General features: G+C 37.5%; 2 protein-coding genes across 14 annotated transcripts in view; one reads left to right on the forward strand and one right to left on the reverse strand.

Annotated features, from left to right (window-relative positions):
* Positions 1-18,794, reverse strand: part of LOC129725815 (anion exchange protein 2) — a 196,062-nt gene that overhangs the window by 52,518 nt on the left and 124,750 nt on the right. The gene's annotated exons all lie outside the window — the stretch shown is intronic.
* LOC129725816 (uncharacterized) lies at positions 12,661-14,179 on the forward strand. The gene is made up of 4 exons (XM_055682073.1): positions 12,661-12,887; positions 13,228-13,442; positions 13,583-13,853; positions 13,920-14,179. The coding sequence occupies exons 1-3, from the start codon at positions 12,766-12,768 to the stop codon at positions 13,813-13,815; spliced, it is 570 nt and encodes a 189-aa protein (XP_055538048.1). The 5' UTR covers positions 12,661-12,765; the 3' UTR covers positions 13,816-13,853; positions 13,920-14,179.

The following is an 18,794-nucleotide window of genomic DNA, read 5'->3' on the forward strand; positions in this document are numbered from 1 at the left end:
TTTTTAGCTTGCCTCCAAGTATTGATCGCAGGCCAATGGGAGGATCAGCGTGCTGTAGAGTGCAAATTTCGTGCGGATATGTAGGCTGGCGAACCCAATCTGGCTACGTAATCCGTAATAAGCCCTGTTCGCTGCTACCACCCTACCAACAAATTCATCAATCGTATTGGTAGTTGACACGCCACACACGTTGTAGCTCCGGGACTGAGAGGCGGCTCCACATGTCCGGGTATTCACACATCCTCCAAACTAAATTATCTGGAGTAGTGACTGAGCCGCTCACTAACATCATATCACTCCTCGCAGACACAAAACCAGGGAATACGAAGAACACATGCTTTGCGGTCTCAATAAATCAGTACGTCCTTCCACCCTCCAAAAAATTGGACCATTTCCGCTGCCATCTGATCATGGAGGATGATCTTCCTGTACCTCATCTTCCTTAATGGAGAAGCAGAAAGGCATCATGCCGGAAAAACGCAGATTGCAACGTATGACATTGTACAATACGCACTCGCAGCCCTTAGGCACATGAGCCTTGAGGTACTTTCCAGTTTACCTCGTTAGCTGCTAGTACCTAGCGCTAGCCCACCATACCTATATAAGTATGGACGCTTTTTACCGTACAACATTGACCGATTCGACATCATAGTGCTGCAATAACCGTCGAGGTCCTCTTACGTGCATACTTGACATGGCTCTTAAAGATGAGCTTATCGTCAACCATAACCCCCAAGAACTTTAAAGATCGCTTTTAGGTAATAATTCAAGCTCCGACTCTGACCATCGCCTGTTGCTTTGATTTACGGTTATTCACGACCGTAACCTTTGTTTTACGGGGCGCTCCAGTTTCCTTAAGTGCAAATAGTTTTTGACCTAGATTATGTATTGCACGGCCGTCAACTCGACTTCTCCGACCGAACCGTCGCAAACTGTTTCCAAAGCTACAAAAACGTGAGGGGCCATCCACATACCGCGTGGACACATTTTCACGATTTTGACGCCTCCCCCCATCCGTGGACAAATGGTCATACAAATTCTTTTTTTTTGTAGGGACCGTGGACATTACACTACCCCCCCTCCCCAAGCTGTCCACGTGGTATGTGGATGGCCCCTGATCTAAATGATTTGGACCCAAATAACTAGATTTTAGAGCCATAGTGCCTCCAGGAAAGTTGATTCATTAATTATTCTCCATTTTCTAGAAGTTGCAATTTTGTGATTAATCCACTGTACAGTGAGAAGTGAATTTTACTTTTTTCATTCTTGCATGTATAAAATTCACTTTGTTCGGCATAGTTTTTGCACATTTTATAAGAAACAACTTTCTCAAATGTACCATACTCCTAACTGCCTTTTTAAATGGACTTTTGTGGAGGTTTCTACAGATGGCCACTAAAAATCTTTTTTTTTTTTGGAATACTTTTAGTGGTGATTTTCTAAAATTTTCCAATGTTCTACATTGTTGTTTGCTATCACAAAACACCCTATTTCACCCAAGAAAGCTTATTATTATCTCTCATATTTCATCGGCTATTGACGATTTTTATTGAAACAATGCACTAATTTATTTATTTATTATTTATTATTTATTATCTTTTAAATCTGCAAATATCTGCAAACTAAACCTTTTCTATATTTAAGTATAAATAAAACGCCATTTAGTCCAGATATAGACATTTGTCTCGCTGTCTCCTGTGCAGATATATGTAAATAAATAAGTGCAGTATTTTAATAAAAAAAACTTTTTTCGGTGAATTTATTGGTTTTATTGTAGTTAACAACATTGTAGAACATTGAAAAAAATTAGAAAATCACTATAAAAAGTTGTAATCAAAAATAACTTTAAGGGGCATTCTAGAGGAAACTTCACAATAGTTCATTTAAATGACCAGATACAAGTATGGTGACTTCGACAAAGTTGTTTCTTACAAAATGTGCTAAAACTTTACTCAGCAAAGTGGATTGTTATATGCAAAAATGAGAAAAATAAAACTCATTTCTCACTTTTAGGTAGATTAATCACAAAACTCTAACCACTACAAAACGGAGAATAATTAATAGAACAACTTTACTGAAAACACCATTACTCCAAAATCATTATTTTTTGAGTTAAGAATAATTAGTGTGAATTAGCGCATTGTTCTAGTAAGAATCGTCAACAACCAAAAATATATGTGAGATAAAAAAAACTTTTTTCGGAGATATTGTTTGTTTCGTTGTAGCAAACAATTTCGTAGAACATTCTAAAATTGTAAAAAATCACTATAAAAAGTTAAATAACCAGAAAAGATTTTTAATAGCAATTTATAGAAAACTCCACAAAAGTCCATTTAAATAAATAGATAGAAGTATGATGTCTTCAACAAAGTTGTTTCTTTTAAAATTTGCTACAACTTTACTGAACAAAGTGAATTTTTACATTTCTAAATGAGGAAAGTAAAATTCGTTTCCCACTGTTGAGTGTATTAATCATTGAATTGTAACTTTCATAACATGGAAAATAATTAATGGAACAACTTTGCTGAAGACATTACGGCTCTAAAATCAATGTTTTTGGGTCAAAATAATTCAGATCACGTTTTTGCAGCTTTGGAAACAGTGTGCGCCGTGGACAATTACAAACCCTACTGGGAACTTTAGCTTCAACACTCCGTCATACATGACATTCAACAACGACGGGCTCAAAAAGATGACTTGTGGTGCTCCTGCGGTGATTGAGACGCACTTTTGATATATATGTATATTTCATAATTTTTAAGGTAATAAAATTCAGCAGAAAGGCCAATTGTAATTTGTACTTGGCAGGAGAAACAAAACAATAGTACAATAATAGCAGCAATAGTACGGGAGGCTAAACCTAGTTGCTCTGCCGCTTTTCCGTGGCCCGCTTGTGGCATCGATGCCATCTTAAGACGACGTACACAAATTACGTAACTCATGAAAGGGGGAGAGGGGGTGAGTCTGCGTTACTTATTGTTACATAGGGTGGAGGGGGTGGTGAGGGGGTAGTAGGGACAGTTACATAACTACGATGTTGGCTCGAAATTGAAAATTTGGAGGGGGTAACGTTGTACAGCGTTACGTAATTTTAGGGGGACGAGTCATATCGAACGTTACTTGGAGATGGACTGGCAACAAGGCCAACTGAGTGTTGTGCGCGTTCTACCTCAACGTAAAATTTTAGTGATAAAGGCAGTTTCCCGCGGAATAAAAATGAAGTAATTGGTGAAATCGTGAAGTTCGGGTTTCTCTGATATCTAGAAAAGTGAAGAAGAGCATCAACAGACCGCTCTGGGCAGGATAAGTATCGCTATATTTTCGAAGTGTTTTGTTTTTGAGGAGCACTTGAACCAGCCACAAAACTCATCGACCAAGAAGTAAAATTTGATACGCTCGCAGCGCCACCGCCGTTCGGTGGCGGGTAAACTAATTAGCTGCCATGGAAAACGTGAGCAGATTTGAATCTGTACACTAATAGCGAAGAATTTCTTTAAGAAGACGTTGGTAAGATCGTTCTGAATTGTAACTGTATTATCAAGTAATATTAAATACGAGCCACTAATGCAAATTAGTCTGGAAATGTGAATACAATGTTATGTCTAATAAATATAACAACGTATTCATGCGGGGCTTAGTGTTTATGAAGACGATCTCGGAATGTACGTGTATTACCAGGCATTCTTGAAATGGGTCGTTGGATGAATACAAGAGCTATCACCTTTCATCTCCAGGGCTAAAAATATTTGCATCTCTGTATTATGTAATATATTAAAAAATCAATAAAAAAAATAAATCAGCTTTAAATAGAAATAGATGCAGATAGGTTTTTTCCATAAAAGCACTGCCGGCCAGTTTAATGCAATTTTAAAAACAATGCGCAGCGCAGTCCAACCTTTTTTACTTCCTTTCATTATACCATGTGCATAGCCCCACTAACTTGTCGCGTTAGTACTCTTAGGCTACTGACATACTGAGGCGTCAAATGAAGCGAAGCGTTGAGCGTATAACAAGCGGAATAAACAGAAGCGTTGGGTGAAGCTTCCTATGACATACTGGAGCGAGCGTCGCAAATGCGTTGTGTTGTCATATTCCTAGATTCCAGCACCGGTTTTGTTTAAAGGAAATATGAATTCGTTCAATGAAGATTTTTTTGATTCTTCAAGCACGGTAAATCACTTTTTTAACATTTTATGAACATTTTAACATTTTCTTAACGGAAATGTATTCTATTTGCTTTTTTTCAATTACCGAACCAAAATAAAATAAATATCAGGCACCTGGCGATGAAAGATTTAGTCTGAACAAGGTATTACCGCGTACGTCTACGCGCGTCAAAACACTACTCGTTCTGTTTCGCCGCCTCTACCGACGCATCGTTGCCGCTCGACATCGTTGCCGTATGACCGAGTTGAGCATTTCATATGGACGTTCGAAGAAGTAGCTCGGACGCCTTTGCGACGCTTCTTGCTTCGCTTCATTTGACGCCTCAGTATGTCATTAGCCTTAGGTTCTTTAGACAATCGCACGGGTTTATTACAGCACATTTATTCTTCGTGTTTTTTTTTTTTTTTTGTATGGATCCCACTGCGATTGTAGTTTTTCGATCTTTTGTTGCATTGTCCGGACGTTTTTGCTGTTCGCACATTTTTTCACCATTTTACAGTGCTACCATTTGAGAAGTAACCTGTTCCGTGTTTTAGTGCTTTTTGTCTTCTCTTTCAGACTACTACTGACTAACTGACTGACTACTACTAACCATCTGCCTTACATATCGACCCTATCATATCCTCTTGCAAGCTATGACTATAACAGCGTATAACGTGCTATAGTCTATGATATCATCATATCATTCTGCAAGTGGTAATTCGCAATGAAGAGAAATTGAACGAGCTTCTATCCGGCGTCACTAATATCCCAGGGAAATGTTCTTCCGAATATTCAAGTTGTTCTGCCTTCGAAGGAAACAGAAAAAGAGGCATTATCCGACTGATTTCCAACTTTATAGATGTCGAATCCATAACTAGAACTAGCTCAATGGAAATTCTAATGAACTTAAGTTTGACAACCTATATTTAATGTCAAATCCATCCGCCATTACCGCTCGTGGAAAGCTAGATATAAGGACCCATTGAAAAATTTCGTGTTGGTGTTTAATTTCTCAGTCAATACGGGTTCGAATGTTCATATCTAAGAGCAATTGCATTGAAAAGTCGGTAACTTTATCAAAATGATTCTTATTTCCAGTAGGGCAATCGCCCCGTTTACGCTTTGCTCTTTACCAGTCCACATAAGCACTGAGGAAGACTGTACGTCACAGTCGAAATATATATTTGCGGACTGAATTTCAATATTTATTTCCAAAAAACTTAGTAGAGTATAACGGAAACCGATAACTATTTCTTTGATTGATCTCAATCACTCTGCTAAGACGCTCGTTATAGATTTTCTAGAATCGCCCCTATATTCATTTCACCTATGTTCTCTCATCACTCTCATTTGTTAATTTCAAAGTTAAATTTTCTCAACTTTTCAAGCTGGATGTCCATTTAGTCGAGTAGTCGAAAGTTTTAGTTATTGTATACTTTTAAGGTAAAGTAGAAAAATGAGAGTGATGAGGTGAGTATAGGTGTTGAGTTAGATATAGGAGCGATTACCTTCGTTAAAAATATATTTTTAATGCTTATTATTTCTATTATTTTATTTTGATTAATCGCTCCTATATTAACCGCAACACTTATATTTATTTAATTACTCTTATTTTTCAAATTTCTCTAAATTTTCAAGGTAAATATTTTTACCTGTCGATTTAGTCGAGTTTTTCTTAGAGGATATGACAAAATAGGACGATAAATTGAACGATTTTTTTTTTTCACATAACATTTATTTGACACGGCAAAAATACAATTTAATGTTTAACGGCGCCAATTATATCTGATGACTTAAAAACTAAAGCAAATTTTTTATCCTCGTTGCCGACTACGAGCTGAAATTAAGTCTAACTTAAAACTAGCATGGATTTTCCAATCAGTGTTTTGTTGTTCAATGGTCGTCTGATAATCGTCGAATGGCATGTATGGATTCGTTCTGCTGAGCCACGATGTCGTGAGTTGGGACAGAGGCTCGTAGTCCTTGGGTCCTGGTTCTATTGTGCGGGGTCTGGTTGCTGGTTTTGTGCTTAAGGTTCAAACGTGTTCTTGTCGTTTTGTTGGGTGTAGACGGAGGGGAACGGGACTAGACTAGGGCATGGATGGATTTCAGGAAAACATATATAAGGGTCATGTAGGGTAGGTCAAGGCTCGCCAAGACATCACGAACAGGAACAGCTGGCCGTCTACCTCCGGCCTGAAGGGAAGCTACAAGTTTAGACCTGGCGTCACGGTGAACAAGGCATGACCAAACAACGTGCTCTATGTCGTGATAACCTTCACCACAGGCACATATACCGCTTTCTTCGAGCCCAAAACGACGGAGATGCGCGTCAATAGCACACATCCAACGCCTTGTCACTATTGTTAGAAAATCCAAAGCATTTTTGATTGCCGTATGTCAAAATTGAAGAAGTTAATATATTTTTCTGTTACTCGCAGGGATCGTCTAACTACGCAGAGGTCTGTTTTGTTGTTAGCTAAATGTAATTTATGTCCAATTTTCTATGTTTTTATGTAATGGAATAAATTTTAAAATAGGCCCTGATAAAGATCATAATCAACCGGATCGAAATGTTGGCGATGATTATTGAGACTACTAAGCCAAAACAAAACCAAATTTGATGTCACACTCGAATCCCCTTATAAAATTTCATAGCAAGTTTAGAACCCCAAGCAGCAAAATTTGTTTCGATTATGAACTTTGTGCATCACAGCAACAAATTCTTATGCGAAATTAAGTTGCAGTTACATCTCAGTTTCTTATAGAATGACAAAAAAAAGCGCGGGAGTTGGAGCCAATTGCAACATTTTCGTTTTTTCAACACAAGTTTCAAGAATGAAACCGCAATGTGTATGAACTAATTCATGGAATTTAATAACAACATGGTGAATGCTGCATGGTAAAATTTCAGATACGAAGATGCATCGTAACAGCAATTAGGGCGCAATAGAAACTTCATGGCGTTGTGGTAAGATTGTAAAACGGCAAATGGTCAGAATGAAATGAGATTGTCTGTATAGCGATTTATCTTTGATTATTTCCAGAAATTTGAGGATTCAACTCTAGTTATCAATTTCTATTCACTTTTCTCGTTTGTACTATTTACGTCGTTTGCTGTAGAAACACTTGCAAGTCTTGAATTCAAAGCAATTCATCACATTTCGTTTTAGAGATCCACACTTTTTGGACGACTTCTTGTCCAAGTATCCAAAAGTTTCAACGCAGTAAATAACCTTCAGAACATGACAGCAACTTTTAAAAGTATTTTTGTGTGTTTGTTTTTTGTATCTCGCAAGCATCACGTTGGCAACCTATATACTCACCCACTAGATCTATTCAGTGAAGGTAAGGGTTTCAAATGCCGTTTACACGTTTCAACAACAAATCCAACCTCGCGAATTACGTTGTTTGTGTGAAGATTTTTGAAGCAGCGATGCAACTTTAGTTGTTGCTTGTTTCTTTACAATTTCATCGTAGTAACAAAAAATGTTTCTTAAAACCTCGGAATTTCATTAGTGCAACAAATGATCACAATTTATTTTTTTATTATGTTTCAATTGTTGCTTGGGACGCTCTCTTTGCACTCTAGTGTAAGAGACATCTCCGGCACGAGACGGATAAAGTGTGCTGTGACATGCGAACAGTACACTTACTCGTCTCTTTGAAAATTATTGTGCAGAATCCCAACGGCGTGTGCTTTGCTCGCATAAAAACGAGTAGCATCCGATCCCTGGTCACTCGCCAAAACCTTGATAACAGCGATTACAAATGTTTTACTTTCCTTGCCATCCCCTAGTTTACGATTTTGACGTAGAATTACGTCTTACGGCAACATAGGGATACAAAATGAAAAACCAAAAGCATCAAGAGCGTCTCAAAAATTATCGAATTTTAATGATTATAGCTCAGTCAGTTTCAAGGATTTCAGCACCACTTTCAAATCACTTGGAAATGTAGAACTGCACATTATAAAAATAAGAAGATGCAAAATGAACAGTTCTACATTAATTTAAGAAAGTTCAACATTTCTTTAACAAAGTATTTGTGACTTCAAGGTGAGTCGACTGTAATTTGTACTGGAATTGTAATTTGTAGGAGGAATAGAACAATTTACTTTGAGCTAGTGTATTTCGTAATAGCTCTGTTTTAGCTTAAGCTTCGGCTCTCAAGTGCTTGGCTATCTATCCTGGTAACAGCAAACTTACGGGAATCTGAACTTTGCTGCTATACCGCTTGTCTCCGTATCTATTGTATCTGTTCAAAACATTTTGGCAAGTGACCTTATATATAAGGCCTGCAGCGTGAAGTGCATGGCGTTCTCAAGTCCTATTAGAAAAAGAGGCTCGATAGCGCGAAAATGATACTTTCACAACACGCAGGTCACGAAATCATTTTTACTGATGGGAAACTATTTGTTCTGGAGCAGCCGCACAATGGACAAAATGATCGAATGTGGGCTGCAGCAAGAGATAATATTTTAAATAACCAAAGGCGTGTTCTTCGATTCGAGAGTTCATCTTCAGTTATGGTTCGGGATGGGAGGCAGTTTACGAGCGAGGTAAGCTTCCACTGGTTTTTATCGACAAAGGCGTTAAAGTCAATGCTGTTTATTATAAAATGGAAGTTTTGGAGAAAAACGTTACCCAGAGTCCAAAAAAATCATTAATGATCATCTATGTGATCCAGCAAGACCGTGCACCAGCGCATACAGCGAACTTGGCTCATGACTGGAGTAGGGACAATTTCAAGGATTTTGTGGATAAAAATTTCTGGCCACCAAACTTCCAAGATCTAAACCCCATGGACTTTATTGCCTGGTCCATAAAATCTGGGATGAAATAACTAACTGAGTGAAGGGTTATTTGATTGAACACGGTAGATATGACAGACATCAAAGATAACTAGAACAAGATATCCAACTTCCTTATCTCCCAGATGGTCTCGAGGTACGATGCTAGCCTAACAAACCAGTCGTCGTAGGTTCGAGTATCGGCTCGGGAGAGACTGTTAGTGTCAGTAGGATCGTAGCGCTAGCCCCGCAATTGTCCTGTACACTAAACAGTCGGCTGCGAAGTCTGTGTATAAATAAACAGAAGGTCAAGTTCCGAATCGGAATGTAGCACCAAGGCTTTGCTTTGCTTATACCTAACTTGCATATTTTTCATACATTTTGAATACGACCGATTTCCGACGGTTCGTGCTGCCATCTGATGACTTAAATTCTCATAAAATTGTCACTATGAGCAAAACCGATTTGTCGTGCATAGTCCGTCATCGTTCGTTGAGCTGTTCAAGATTGTATGATTTGATATGTCGCAAGCCAGGTTTCAGCACCATTGTGCATATGTTCAAGTTCATCGGGGCACCCGATTTTTGCTTTACTAGCTTCGGCAAGAGTGGAAAACTTGGCTGTAGAGCGTGCTCATAACGGTTATCAGGAATTTCTGATGGTACGCTCAATTTTAAATGATGCGCGGATTATTCTTGATTCTTCCCGAAAGTTTTATGTTTGAGAACTTAACATTCGTACACATTATTATCATTTTTCGGATGGCAGCACCGTACAGTCGTCCACATGGATACTGAAAAAATTGTTTCACCTTTCAGCAGTCATGTCTTGGCCTTGTCGTCAGTTGATTTTTACGTTAAGTATACATCATATTAACAGTGTATAAATTAGTTCGACTTTTGCTCACGCGCCGCGACAATCATGTCCGATGAATTCTGCAAAAGTCAGGTATCTTGTTCTAGTCATCCTTGCAGACATACAGTAGTCCAAAATTTTTGAAAATACCTGGTAGTCTGCAGATAGACAAACAATAATTGCTGTATACGCGTGTATGCAAAGTTCTTGATTAGTGGCTAGATTGGTTTGAGCGCTAACTATTGGCAATAACAATTAGAAATTGAATGGAGAGAGTAAATGAGCAAAAATCAATCGAAAGAAAAATGAAGAAACACACTATTTGCAGACACAGTAAAGAAACAAAAGCCTAAGCCTAAGGACAATTGAGCCGTTGAGAGCAAAAATGGTATACGTGCCATTAAGTAAATTTTTCAGGAGACGCGATAAACGAAAACACTCAAATAGTAAATTATTTTCAACAATTTTCCCCAACATAACTGCACTAAATCATTGCTGGAAAGGTTTCAAAAGACGGTACATGAAAGTATAACGAGTTCTGGTTGAGAAACTTACACAAACTTCAATGGAAAAACATGTACCATTTTTGTTCTATGGGAAAAATAATGACAACCAGAAAACGTTGAGAGCAAAAGTGGTACATGTCCAGTCTAAGCATGAAGGATGCATTATAGCTCGCTAATCTTAAAACATAGAACATTCATGTCTTCAGCAGAGTTGTTCAAGTGATTGATTACTATAGATATAGATATAGATATAGATATAGATGATCTGTTTGTTAAGGAATTCTGTTGTGGCGCTAGTGTATATGTAACAGAAGACATTTTAAATAATCTAGATCGGCTGGGGCCAATTCAAAGGAAAATATTCGGGTATCTTTAGAATTGCTATTTGGTCGAAAATAACTACACGATGGACCCGGGTTCAACTTTCGGTAGACAGATCTCGGCTTTTCTTTGATATTATGGTATATTTTTGCATTTTTGCATTTTTGCAAAAAAAACACGGAAAATACTAGGACCTGTTCATTGGAGCAGACGGTGTATGTAGTTAGAGGAACGACAAATGAGTGAACTGAAAATATGATATAGCCTTGGAAAAATATACACCGTATCCAGATGGGACTAGGACCTGTTTTTCAAAATTAATTTCGTTTACGGTAACTCCGGATCTTTCGGAGGGCTATCTGATGGTAAATTTGAGTAACATTCTGTCATGAGATCATTCATTCTCGTCTGGGAGTGATTTAGAAAAAAAGTGGGACTGTTCTTAAAAATTAATCTCTTTTATGGTAGTACTGGTGGTTCACGTGGTGGCCATCTTGGAGCATATTTCGTTAAAAGATCATTTTCCTTCTAGAATCGGTCTCGAAAAAAAAACAAGAAGCTTTAGGAACACTTTTGAAAATCGACATTTTACGCTAGTTCCGGATCTTTCGGTAAAATCATTTCGTTTCTAGTCAATCCCGCAGAAGCAGTTTCGAAAAAAATAGGAAGCTCTAGGATCACTTAAGAAATTTAACCTCAATTACGGTATTTCTGGATCTTCCGGAAGGCTATCGGTGGCCTGCCTAAATCCAAACCTGGGTCCAGTGTGTAAATATATATCTATAGCAAAGACCTCAGAGAGATATCTTCTAAATTGGCCACAGCATACGAGTTGATACTGAAATAGATATAACTCTTTCTGTTACAAAATAGTCACGGGTACACTAGCGCCACGTAGTGAGACAATTCCAAAACAGACAGATCTTCATCTGAAAGTACTCAATGACTTGACCAACTTTGCTGAAGACATGATTGTTCTATATCCTAAGATCCTCGACTTACAATTTATCTAATATGCACAGACTGGACATGTACCACTTTTACTCTCTACGAAATGGTGATTATAATAATTACCAAAAATTGTTCTGACTATAACTTTGGTTTAGGTTATCAGATCTCGGTTTTTCTTGGATATTCTAGTACGTTATTGCGTTCTGCATCAATTTATGCAAAAAACCCAAAAAGGGTAAAAATGGCACATGTACCACTTTTCTCTCAACGGCTTAATTTGAACAACCGAATAAAAACAAAAATACCTTAACACTTCTAAACAAAATTGACAAGATAATGAAACAGGCAAAATTTATCACTGAACTAGTTCTAGTAAACTTTAATTGTTGTAAAAATGAAGTCTTGATAGAAAGAGCTAGATTTTTATGATCTAATCTATGACTGATTCGATAAATAAATAAACGATAAATGTGGTCAAATTTTCGCTATTATCCACCAATTGGTCATTGTACGACGCTTCGACTGCGATAGGCGAATAGTCGGACGATTTACGGACAGTGTCACTGCGGCGGACAGTCCAATTATCGTCCATCGCGTGTCCACGAATGATTCGGTTGGGAATCTGCATATTTCCGGTTTGGAACGGTTTATCACGCGACTTTAAAGCAGTGAATTAACGCTTGTGTTGTGAAGAATTGCGACTAATTGAAACTAATTGCTCGATAGTATAAGCCGTAGGAATGATGACATCCCTGCAACTGAACTTCGCGTTGCTGATGCATTCATGTGTCGTTGGTGAAATATGGTTTTGGTTAAAAATAAATCCCCGAAAGCAGTAAATCGTTGAATCCTTGGCATTGACTCTGACTTTGGGTTGCAACGTGCATAGACATAGAACATGCAACTAGGTCATGTGGGTGGTAAAGGGAAAACGGTAATAATCGCGTTTGCACATAATAATGAGCAGTGAGAGGACGACAAAAAGTGAGAGAAAGAGATGTTGAGAGTAAAACAAACGCTCCGCCAGGACGGCTCAACAGACAATTGGTGACCGGACCAACCAACGTACCAACGTTCCATTCTCAATAAACAGCGTTTGCATTCGGTTAGTCCAGCAGTTGCAATTGCAGCTGGTGCAGTGCACTGTTACATGGCTGGACTACCAGATATGGTACATTCGAAACTTGGGCTATGAAGAGTGTGCACCTGTCACAACAGGAGTACGTTTATTTACTCAATATCGATTTTTATGCACTTCACGGTCACAAGCGCATCGAACTGGCAACAACAGTGTCAAGTGTAAACCGAGCCAGGTACGTGTTGAATGTAGCTGTGTTTAAAACTGAAAAATACCGGATTTGCTAACTTGCTAACGAGCAGCGATTCATGTATAAATTTATCTTGGAGCGGCCCTCCGAAAAGGTTTCACCATTTCGGGTGCAGTACATTCAAATGTCGACTCAATGACTAATTTTAATTCTGTATACTAATTTTATTTTACCCTCGAACGGAAATTCATCTCACTCTTTCTCTTGAAATGTAGAACTTTTATACAAAGAATATAAATAGGTGTAATACAATCTATTTTGCATAACTTAGGCGTGAAGATTATGACCTTTATCTTTTGTTTTATCTCTTCTAACATTGTTTTAGAAAATCAATAATAATTTATGCACAAGAGAACTATGTGTATGCCGCTGCAGCTTGCTACAGTGGCATTGATTTAATCATGCTGTGTACTGAGAAGAGTCAACGCAGCCCGCATATCAACATCCCCCTAGCTCAGCCAATTGGCAGTGTCATTTGCTTATCCGACGTTAGTAGCATTTTATTACTCGGTCGAACTGTTCTGCTAGTGAGCAACAGCGGTAACTTTTATAACGAGCATTATTTCATAGCAGCATTGTGACTTTACAGCTGACCGATTGACCTCGGTCGTGACATTCCTCAGAAGCCTTTGACTAACCTTGATCGAACCAAAATTTATTCAATTTATTTTTACTCCAAGTGATAGTGGTGCGTGAGGAACGCGAAAAGATGGTAATTCCGGTGCCGGAAGGAGAGAAATCACTTGGCTGCCAGAAGGGAAAAAACCTCCCGGCACCCATTTCCAGCGAAGTTAACAGCAACGGCAACATTCTTGGCCGTGCTTGGCAAGCCTTAAGGGCAAGTTTCGAAAGTTACAAATCCTTCACAAGTACGGTCTGGCCATACCAACGGCAGCAGCAGCAGCAGCGGTGAAAGGATGATTGTGTTTACTTGATGGATTGGTAGAAGATGTTAGCAAATAAAGAAAGCAATTTCGAAACGGAAGAAGTGTCATAAATTATTCTGTTTTGTTTTAGCAAATAGTTACTGCCTGGGAGCTAATCAACATGTAGAAGGTGTGAAGAAACAGTTTACGGCTCAACATCGAACGTTTTGACGAAAATAGCCAAACAACGTTTTTGTGGAATTATGAAGAAATTATTCAAACGCGCAAAACTCTACTTTTTAGTTGGAATCATTTGTCATTAAAAGCGTAGTTGAACTTTTATTTTATTTTGTTCATTTATTTTGTTTTATTATTCTCAAAGTTGTTTTAATATACTAAATCGTATCTTAATTTCATTTCACAAATCAGCAGTTTGAACACTACTTGTTTTCGTTAGGGGAATAGAATTACGTTGTCCAACGATGTGAACTTGTGTAAAAACTGACCACTACTTTTAATGGTTCAAAGTTTTTCATAGCGAACAAAATTCATCGCTTGTTGCGAAATTATAAATCATTGGCTATTACTTCCAGTAAAAAACCTTGATTGTGTCTAAAGTGTAAGAGGGATGGAGTAATTATACGTGGCAGATCAGCTATGTCTAACAAACGATATCCATTAGGACTTATCTGAGAAGAAACTTCGTCGCCCTCGGTAAAGTTTATTGCTGCTAAAACTTATAAGCCACAAGCAATATTCTTACAACTTTTCTGTCTACAACTTTCCGCGTGATCTATGATCGTCCGCACATTTTTTTATTAGAGGTATTAGGCTCAATACCTCTAAAAATATTCCAGTCTGGAGTGATGTTCATTATAGGTAACACTTAGATTGTTTTTTTTTTCGTAGTTTAGGCCTGATAAGAAACAATTCAGTTTGATTTTCTTAAAGCAGAGTGAAATTAAATCAATACCTCGATCGACACCTGATTTTTACAACACGTTTGGTCGACTTATTGGCTTTTAATAAAAATTAGAGTAAATTATGTCACTAACAACATTCATTATACTAACGGAGTCTATAAAAATTGCATCGCAAAAAATTAATTAAATGTATTAGAGCTAAGTGTTTACCATGAACAATAATCTCTGAAAAATTGTGCGGAATTTGTAAATATGTAAATAAACGCCTTTCATTAAAAAACCCCTGTTTGCCCTGTATTATAAAGTTCGCAAACAAAATGCAATAAGCACATACTATTAGAGACCAGGGATAAAAAAATGTAGACGAAATTGAATCATTATCCTCTATCATCATCATTACCATTCCATTTCAGCGAATTGAAGCATCGTTTGAAATCATGCTATCGTTTTTAGTTTTTGTGCTCTTCAAATGTTAAGAAGCGTTATGCAGCCGTTTGAAATTATATTTGGCATTCATGTATTCTATCTATGAAAGCGTTTTTCAGCGATTTTTAGTCTGTATTGGGATTGTTTTACGATTCATAGCCCGATTCACTAGCCGATTTAATATGATCTTATATTTTCACCCTGAAAAGTGTTTTTCAGATCAACTCAACTTTTCTTTTTCCATTTCCTAGAGATATTAATTATCTATGAGCTTTAATTAGTATCACATGACATATATCAATTGTCTTTCTGTAGCGGTTTAAAGCACATCTTCAAAAATAACTTAATTGACAGCCGAAATAGCCGAACACTTCACTTTACTCTTAATATCCGAAAAAAATCACGAAAGTTCATTACTTTTCGGCCTTCCAGGGTGGGGTCCCCCTTAATGGGTAATGAAAGTTGGAATCTCAATTTTCGATGCATAAACGAGAAGTGGAGAATCTTAATCTTAGTTTCGTTTTGGCACATTTTGAAAATTTGAGTTCAATTTATTAGTATTTTCTTCTCTGGCTTTCCTTCTCAGAAGCATTTTTGATTTATTTGGGTTTGATTAATATGGGATTGATTTATTACGGTTTCTGTTATTCTGTTTCCTGGTCTACAAGTAGCCAGAATTATTTCAGCAAAATTGTCTCGACCTTTTTGTTTGTGTGGATGTTTTTCACCAGAAAGCAGTATATGCTGTATAAAGAAGCTCTGTGTTTGGTCGTTTCTGAATATTATGTGTAAGCGACTGATTTTTTTGACGTAGGACTACGTCTTTGTTTTCTATACTAGATTACACTTCGTGAAATTGAAAAAGAAACTGGAAAATGTTGCGTCAGATTTTAAACGATTGTAGCGAGCGAACGACTTAATGCATCTTAGTCATTTATATGTCGGTGGATATATAAAATGTGTAACAATTTTTTGATATAATGTCCAACACTGCTTAATGGTGGATAAAGGTGAAAAGTTCCAAGGTCAAGCTTTCCCATTCATTTTCCTCGTTATTGGCTTGCTTCCCGAGCACAGATAACAATAGCATGGACGAAATAAATTCCACTGCCTACATCATTTGACTCAACAAAGTGTTTTGGTTTGTTCCTCTTTCTCCAAGCTGTGTGGCCACGCCTTAATGGCAAAAATCTTCGCTGAACTCGATACAAAAGACTGCGTGTGGAAAATTCAGCTTCAGTCTAGTTTGTCACACAACAGCGAGTGGAGTATAGCTGTTAGAGGTACGCGACATTGAGAAACGAGAGCTGCATAAGAGTCAACTTCCAGGCACCGCGGAGCATGTTACCTTTATTTTGCATGCGGCAGCAACAGTTACCATCGTACGCTGCAGGAAATTTTGCTGGCACAGCTACTGGAGGGCACAACGGAGAGCAAACTTTATTATGCGCGGTCAAGCAAAATATTCAATACTACCGGTGGTGTTGCGATCATCAGCGCTCTATAGCACACATTTCGAGCTAAAGATTATGGAATCGGTTCTTTTTAGAACTATAAATGCTTGAAGATGAGAGTTATGAAAAATTCGCAACTACTACTAGTGTAAAATTTTCATGTATTCATGCATCGTTAGTTTTACAATAACGACCATCAAATATAAACGGTAGTGTTGCCTATGAACAGTTTATCGCAGCATATAATGTATACATTCAGTCCTACGTCACCATTTCATACAACCTCTAGGGCTATATACCTTTTAGTATTTTCTAGCGATTTTAAATTATTTTATTAGTATTTATTTTCTCTCTTTTCTCTAGTCCCTCTACAATTATGGGTCAGTCAACGTGTTGTCTGAATGCTCAAAAATAAATATAAAATCGGAGAAGTTATCAACTACCAATGTTTTCCTATATTCCTATCTATTTCTGTGTGGTGTACTTTCAATCAACAATCAGTTTCACTGCAGCTGATGTGTGTAAATCGGTTGGGAAGAAAAATATCACTTGCATAGCGTAAGATACATTCATGGGTCACTTTTGACATTCAAAATCTTTTAGTCTATAAAATCGTCAAAATACATCACAAAAGTTATTTTATTGTTGTAAATGCTTGATAACTAGTTTTTTTTTATTCAGTCTTGATGCATTATCATGAAAAAGTAATAAAAATTGCCAAAATTAGATCTGACCCACAATTGTGCACCGCAAAATTTATCAATATTACAATTATGGGCCATTTCGTTTAATGCACCGGGTAGAATTTTTATTTTTTGTGACACTTCTAAATTTGAATTATCATAGAAATAAGGTTACAACTGAGTTAAAAATACCGTGGCTAATGAAAATTGCTTGGTTTCGTGAGAATAGACGTATTTTTGTGAAAGTGATTAATAATTGTAGTTGACCCATAATTGTGGAGGGACTGTACACTTCAAAGCAATTTTTGTTCCATTTTGGAAAATTGTTCAGGTCGTTTAGTAGGAGTCGATTGAAAAAGTTTTTGTTGGAAAACTGTTTTCCTTGAAGCCCACTATGGTTTATTCAGAAATGTTTTAGGAAACTAGATTGTCTATCTAAAAAACTTATGTCGAAAGTAATCTGAGATGATCGATTTTTTTAATACCATTTTGTTAGCTTAGCTTAGCTAAATTCTGATTTTTTATAACCACTTTTTGTTGTTGAAAAAGTTAAGGAGATTGTATGTGATACACGACCGCAAGTTTAAGACGTAGAATTACGATCCCCTGTCTTATTTCAATGTATTTTTTTCTTCTTTCAATATTTTTAAAATGATTTTTAGGTCTAAATAGGAAATGAAGTTGATCAAAAAGTAGGAGGCTGTATCCAAGACACGACCGCGTAACTGACGTAGAACTACGCACACTATTAACAAATTCATTGTTGTAAGAGTTTCATTAATGAGTCATAAAGTCTCTAAAGGCTTGCTTTGTGCTGCCTCAACAGTGGGGGAATAAAGACACTGAAAACACGAGCTGCAAAAGCTGTTTCACATCCAGTAAATTGCTAGTATCCAGCACAGATTGCTCGCTTGAGTTGTCAAAAAATGATTAACCTTCATATACTTGTTTATTGGCCTTAAGAATGGCATTTTGCTGCTCAAAATTGGATTTGCTGATGGCAACCTTTATGCTGCCTCAGTAGTGGGGCAATAACCGCATTCTGACAACACACGTTGAGAAGTGAGAAGAATCGCGCTGCTCCTGAGACATGGTGACCAACCACAGGGCAAGTGATTTATTTGATTTAAAGGCAGCCACAGGCGCAACCCGCTGTTACTGCTAAGTGCTTTTATCTGCTGCTACTGCTGTCAACGTTGTGGACGGTCCAGCCAGCTTACCTTCCGACTAATAAATGTAGCTGATTTTACCAAAAACACTCTTTTATAGCCGAAGGTTGCTACGAAATAGGCCACGCCTTTCTGTTCAGTTTTACCATTCTCTAAAGTTCTTTAGACGAATTATTCCACAATTCGCATTTGATTTTTGTATACAGCGAAAAAACACCGATGGTGCTCTCACACACGCAACGATTTTAACCCGTATCGTGTAGCGGTTTGTAACATCAAGCGATTTCGTTTGCTCGCTGTTGCGTGTTGCATCATGTTGCAACTGAGCAGCTGGGAGACGACGAAATTCTGTTCATGTTGATTGATTGAAT

This window comes from Wyeomyia smithii, chromosome 2 (genome assembly GCF_029784165.1).
Source record: "Wyeomyia smithii strain HCP4-BCI-WySm-NY-G18 chromosome 2, ASM2978416v1, whole genome shotgun sequence".
Lineage (NCBI taxonomy): Eukaryota > Metazoa > Arthropoda > Insecta > Diptera > Culicidae > Wyeomyia > Wyeomyia smithii.

Bases quoted from the DNA above. Each gene is read 5' to 3' on its own strand.
- LOC129725816 (XM_055682073.1), top strand. From the start codon at position 12,766: ATGAAGAGTGTGCACCTGTCACAACAGGAGTACGTTTATTTACTCAAT. The intron at 12,888-13,227 runs GTACGTGTTGAA...ACATTGTTTTAG, and splicing joins TCAAGTGTAAACCGAGCCAG to AAAATCAATAATAATTTATG. The intron at 13,443-13,582 runs GTAACTTTTATA...TTTTACTCCAAG, and splicing joins TCTGCTAGTGAGCAACAGCG to TGATAGTGGTGCGTGAGGAA.